This window comes from Malus sylvestris, chromosome 8 (assembly GCF_916048215.2).
Source record: "Malus sylvestris chromosome 8, drMalSylv7.2, whole genome shotgun sequence".
NCBI lineage: Eukaryota > Viridiplantae > Streptophyta > Magnoliopsida > Rosales > Rosaceae > Malus > Malus sylvestris.
In genome coordinates this window covers 13,580,136-13,585,434 of record NC_062267.1, presented here as the reverse complement: position 1 = coordinate 13,585,434, position 5,299 = coordinate 13,580,136, and the positions used below count along the sequence as shown (strand labels likewise).

General features: G+C 36.7%; 1 protein-coding gene across 4 annotated transcripts; it reads right to left on the bottom strand.

Annotated features, from left to right (window-relative positions):
• Positions 1-566: 566 nt before the first annotated feature.
• LOC126631133 (uncharacterized) lies at positions 567-5,082 on the bottom strand. Of its 4 annotated transcripts, none has more exons than XM_050301297.1 (10): positions 4,939-5,082; positions 4,290-4,367; positions 4,022-4,136; positions 3,024-3,060; positions 2,811-2,880; positions 2,494-2,598; positions 1,616-1,766; positions 1,458-1,540; positions 1,180-1,273; positions 567-1,093 (listed from the first exon to the last, which is right to left on the bottom strand). In XM_050301297.1, exons 2-10 carry the CDS (start codon positions 4,318-4,320, stop codon positions 1,006-1,008), a joined length of 774 nt encoding a protein of 257 aa, XP_050157254.1. In that variant the 5' UTR covers positions 4,321-4,367; positions 4,939-5,082; the 3' UTR covers positions 567-1,005. The 4 variants fall into 4 exon arrangements, with proteins under 4 accessions (XP_050157254.1, XP_050157253.1, XP_050157255.1 ...); XM_050301296.1 differs by lacking the exon at positions 4,939-5,082 and adding an exon at positions 4,777-4,857; XM_050301298.1 differs by lacking the exon at positions 4,939-5,082 and adding an exon at positions 4,613-4,755.
• Positions 5,083-5,299: the final 217 nt, after the last annotated feature.

Genomic DNA, 5,299 nt, shown 5'->3' with positions numbered 1-5,299 from the left:
TCAAGGATTTAGCATGTGTAAATTTTCATATAACATTTGTAGTTCTCATTGGGAGAGTTTTGTCAAACTCAAAGACAGTATCCTAAGGTATACCCATTTAAACTTTGTATTCCTTGTAGAGCAAGGAAGCCCGCTATATTTACAATAAATAAAGGCACAATATGGTGAGAAACATCACCACAGAAATTCCCCAACTCTTTTCTCTTTTTCTCCATGTTAAGCACCTTCTTCCAATTCCCTCACTAAAATAGGCTACAATAGATACTAAAAAAAAGGTTGAAACTTGCTTTTGTATATTCACTTATGTACAGATTGGTGAGGACACTCCGTATTTGAAAAAGAATTGACATAGGATTTGGAGCTCAAGTGATCAAAGAAATTTACTAATGAACCCGAGATCCTACGTTGCCGCTTGCATAAAAGAAATAAACATAAAAAAGAGAATTCGGTTGTGGGCTGGGAGTGCTAATCCAGGCTTTAAATCACAAAGGTCTTATGGATCTAGGAAATCCAACGGCTAATTCAGGCCTATAAACCAGAAAAATAAATACATAAGCAAATTCAAATATGCATAAGAACCATTCCATTATCTAGCATTTTACATGCACCATTAAATTCTCAAAAGCTCAGAAATATATTCGTACTCACTTTATTACCAAAGCAACAAAATTTCGTGGAAGCAGACAGAGACACTCCATCTAGCTCCCATCCCCTACCCTAACCGAAGAACACCGATACAAAACTCGTAGCAACCGGGACTCGAGTACAAGAGTGAGCCTCTGTTAGGAAGTTATTTTGACGAAAAGAGAGTAACAGAGAGAGAGAGAGAGAGAGAGAGAGAGATGGAGGGAGGGAGAGATCATAAGGCAATAGTAGTTATAAGAAATGCCAGTACCATGTATATATATATACCCATGCCACCATCTATTCTAATATGTCCCTTCCAATCCTCTTCTTTGTTTGTATTCCTCGTGCTATCTCGCCATTCACAGAGAGTTTTCACTACTAAGATCGGGATCCCTCAAGCCCCAAACTTGCAGTTAGCCAAGTACAGACGTCATCGGTCTCTTCAGGGATTGTGTAGTGACCCAGCCTGCATTGCCAAACTAAGCATTCACGAAACTGATACTGAAAAGACCAAACCTATACAAATCGTTGATGATAGGCAGAATGACTTACCCATTGTATTTTCTAAACACAAGGTTTCTAAATCCTGCTGAACTCAAGGTCTGCGCAGATTTCTCTCCGTGTGCATATGCAACCTCGTCATCACCTGCGATGAAGAATTAAGGCTTCCGAGGGGGTTCCAATTTTAACAAAGCAAAACGAGCGAGCAACTGGAAACTTGCAAATTCTTCAATAGTTACTTATGGGAAGGGGAGGTAGGGGAAGACCGGAAGAGAGATTATGCCAAAGAACTGAAGCTGTACTACCAAATATGAGAAGAACGTGATTACCTAAGCCATGACATAGCAAAATGGGCAATGATGCTGCATGCCTTGCAGCATCGTGCGACCTTTCCATCTGATTCTTCAAAGTTCTGCCATAAATTAAAAGATGGATGAACTGATTGCTTATTAACTAAATGTCAGTGCACACACGAAAAAAGCTGAACCTTGAACACGGAAGCCAGCCACTTAAACCAACAATTGCACTTAGGTTAATTGGGTATGGGTTTCCATTCCCATATTGCCCTAAAACACGGCACGTAGCAGAGTAGAGGGCAGTTGCAGCACCCATACTGAAGCCCCCAACACCAAGTTTTACTGTTCATGATAGTAAAAAGAAACATGAGTTATACAACGCATTTGTAACTCCAACCAGAAAAAATTACCTCAAGACACATCATTTTAAACGATCATTTTATAAGAATATCCAACAAACATCAGTAGTTATTCTCCTCATAGATCTTGTTGTAATAACTGCTAAAAAACCAACTTCCTCCAGTTCTAGTTCTTGGTTAACTTTTACCATATTATTGATTGCATAAATCTCCCGAGAACAACCTTGAAACAATAAGGTTATCGATATTTCAGTAGCAGAGGTGAAGATCAAGTGAGCATGCAAATTAATTGGTAAAAATCAATTATGCATTGAACTTGTTCCATGGTGGAAACAAAATTTAATAAACCTGATAGGGAAATAAAAGAGATAATAGGGAGAACTGAGCAGTATAAACTTTTTCTCAGGTAAGTCATGATTCATTAGATATGTATGAACAAGAAGTCAAATAAGTTTCCTATAGATCAGTAGAGGATGTAATTTATAGAGAAATTTGACTATTTTATTCTATATTGCAATTTTTAAGAAGGGAAAATAGCTTGAATCCAGAGGACGGTTTCCCAAAACCCCGAATTTTACATTTTGTTCTTTTAAGTCTACCAAGATATATAATCGGTCCAATTATCTTATGTTAAATCCTTTAACTGTACATGTTTCTAACAACTATAAATAGATACTAGAGTTTTACAAGCTTTCAAGAGAAGAACTTACTATTAGCAGGCTCTGTTGACAAAAGGTTTGCGACATGCGCTGCTGAGGCATCTAACCCCTCGATATCATCAGGAGCATCTTCTGAAATCTCTCCCATGTCAAACCCTGTAATAAATCACCCCAACGCTTTAGAATATGTGTTAAACATACAATATTAAAAGAAATAAATAAGAAATAAACTGCTATCTTCCTAGTTAATGGATAACTCGTTATTTTAGGCAATCAATGTCCATGCGATAAAGCTCAACGCCAACCTAGAACTTGATGGTGGGTTTCAGAAAGAAGATAAATACAGAAACTAAAACAATCAATCTTACAGGCAGTACAAGGAAATCCGCCAAATAGAGCCACAGGTCGGGAAGGAGCAGTAGGGCAAATCCACTTAATCTGTATAATAAGTTCAACAGAAACAGATAATAAATTCTATTAACCAAACTTGGCAGTATATTCTCTAATAAAAGAAGGTTTAAGGCTGCTGGTGATGAATGCTGCATAATGGTACAACGAAACTTAAAAGTTACTACCCTTACATTAGGAAGAGGAAGGCTTTCCAAGAGCTGGGACCAGCTGCAAAACAAAGCACAAAGTGGGAAAATCCAGCTGAGTCACTACTCTTGCTAACCAAAATCGTCAAATGAGCAAAAAGGGAGTTGGAATAACATAATATTTTTTAGTCCAATAGCTGCGAAGGTTGGTGGCACACTTCAAGCTTGAAATCATTACAATACAAATTAACAAACACTTCTTAAAATCATATAAGATATAATTTAGGGAGCACAAACAACCAAATAGCATAAAACTAATCAATAATTGTAGAATTCTGATGCTTTCCAATGTCTTAGCTCCAAATGGTTCCATCATCCTTCGTTAAAACAAATATTTGAAATTAATTAGTCCTGAATTAGTACTATGTAGTTATTAGTTAGTATATTTCAACTTGATTAGCAGCTTAGAGGGAAACTAAGCTATTGAAAAAGTGGTCCCCTATTCTAGGCATTGCTATATTCAAATACTTGATTAAAAACTTCACCATCAGGACTTAGAATGAAACGAAAAGGAAGAAAAAGACAACTAATCACATTGTACTCGGGATTCAATTAGAAACAGAATCTTCTACAGAGTTGAAGGAATTAGTTAAATAACAGACTCTTCCCGATCAGGACAAAGACATTGACATTCTCCGATTTCCCCCCTTTGTCCTTTACGTGGAACAAACCATCCTCTTACAAGCATATGCTCATTTAAAAGAAAAAGGAATCACACTCACACCAAGTGCTTCATATAAAGGAAGGAATATCAGGTTCATACAGATGACTATAAAACTCCAAATTCTTCATATCATAACTATTGATCCATGCACGTCTGCAATCAATGACGAGCTATAATTTAATCATGCATAGGAACTTCAGTTCCACTGATGAGTTTGCATACATGGATTAGACACAAGGATAAATTGTACCAAAGTGCAAATATCGTTTTCAAATCACAAAAGAACATATGAGAGTCTGCAAAAGAATAGCATTAGTACCTTGAGCCCTTATCACCAAGGCCATGCAGCCAAACTATTGTAGCTTGATGTCTCCCTTTAGGCCTGACCACATGGGTCCTTCCGAACTCAAACGCCCTGCTAGCAGTTCTACTACCTGACATATTAAAACAGAAAATTCTCAAAACACAGAACCAGCAGGCCTAATGATCAAGATATCGGCAAGAACCAAGATAAATGATATAGACAAAAATGACAAACAACTTTACTCCATATTCCATATAGACACCATCACAGGAAAATAACTAACCAGAACCAGCGTTGGAGCTATTGTAGCTCATCCTCGCCCCCGAAATACACACGAAATGCGCAAACCTATGCTGACTTCCTGCAATGGAGAAAAGCCAATGTCGGTCATATCTATTTATACCCATGAAAGGGGGTGAAAATGTAATAAAACCCTTGAATCTGCATAAAACAAGTTTAAACGGTGGTTCTAATAAACAATATCAGAAAGGGAAAGGCATCCAGAAAAGAAGACAGGAAAAGCTAGGAGGCTTTATGAACACATAAATGCAGAAAATGAACTATCAAACTATCAAAGTCTTTGAGTTTGCAATGCTCATTGCTCACAGAGATTGAAAGCAAAGAATCTAATGCTAGTGGACAGCAGGCAAAGTAAAGCACTTCCAACTACAGCAACCCAAGAATACAAAACCACAAATGACATTTCTTTCTGAAATAAGTTTCATTTTTTTCTCCAAAATAAATTTAAAAAATGACATCTTGAAAGATACCCATTAAACAAAAATAGAAGTTTGAAAAGTTTCACTTGTTGAATGAGGTAATGAAATTGCAGGTGCATAAAAAGATCTGAGAAATATATATATATATATATTGATAATAAATATTGCAGGTGAGAAAGAGAAGTGGGGTTTAAGCTTTAATTTAGTACCAACCTGGTTCCCAAAACTTTGCTTTTCTTTGCTTCCCACAACTCTCTCTCTCTCTCTCTCTCTCTCTCTCTCTCAGTCTCTATTCACACTCCTTTTCTTTTTGTTTGTTCACACAAAATCAATCGTACCTCAAAAATACAATGTCTGAAAACTACTCATTTACTTCACAGGTTTTTGCCAAATGCCCAGACCAAAATGCCCTTCCCATGCCCCACTTGTTTTAAATTTACCAAAGTTTTCTTCTTTTTTGTTAAGTTTTTCAAATATACTGCTAGAAAGATGAAAAAGCAACTGACTTTCACACTCATGTTTATCACCTTACATTTTCTCTTATTTCTATTCATAAGGTGGAAAATACAAAGAT

What these genes read in the sequence shown, in the direction of transcription:
- LOC126631133 (XM_050301295.1), bottom strand. Translation starts at nt 4,413, where the DNA reads ATGGGTATAAATAGATATGACCGACATTGGCTTTTCTCCATTGCAGGA. An exon ending in TAGCTCCAACGCTGGTTCTG is followed by an intron (nt 4,137 to 4,289) that starts GTTAGTTATTTT and finishes TTAATATGTCAG; the next exon opens with GTAGTAGAACTGCTAGCAGG. An exon ending in TTTGCTATGTCATGGCTTAG is followed by an intron (nt 1,274 to 1,457) that starts GTAATCACGTTC and finishes TCTTCATCGCAG; the next exon opens with GTGATGACGAGGTTGCATAT.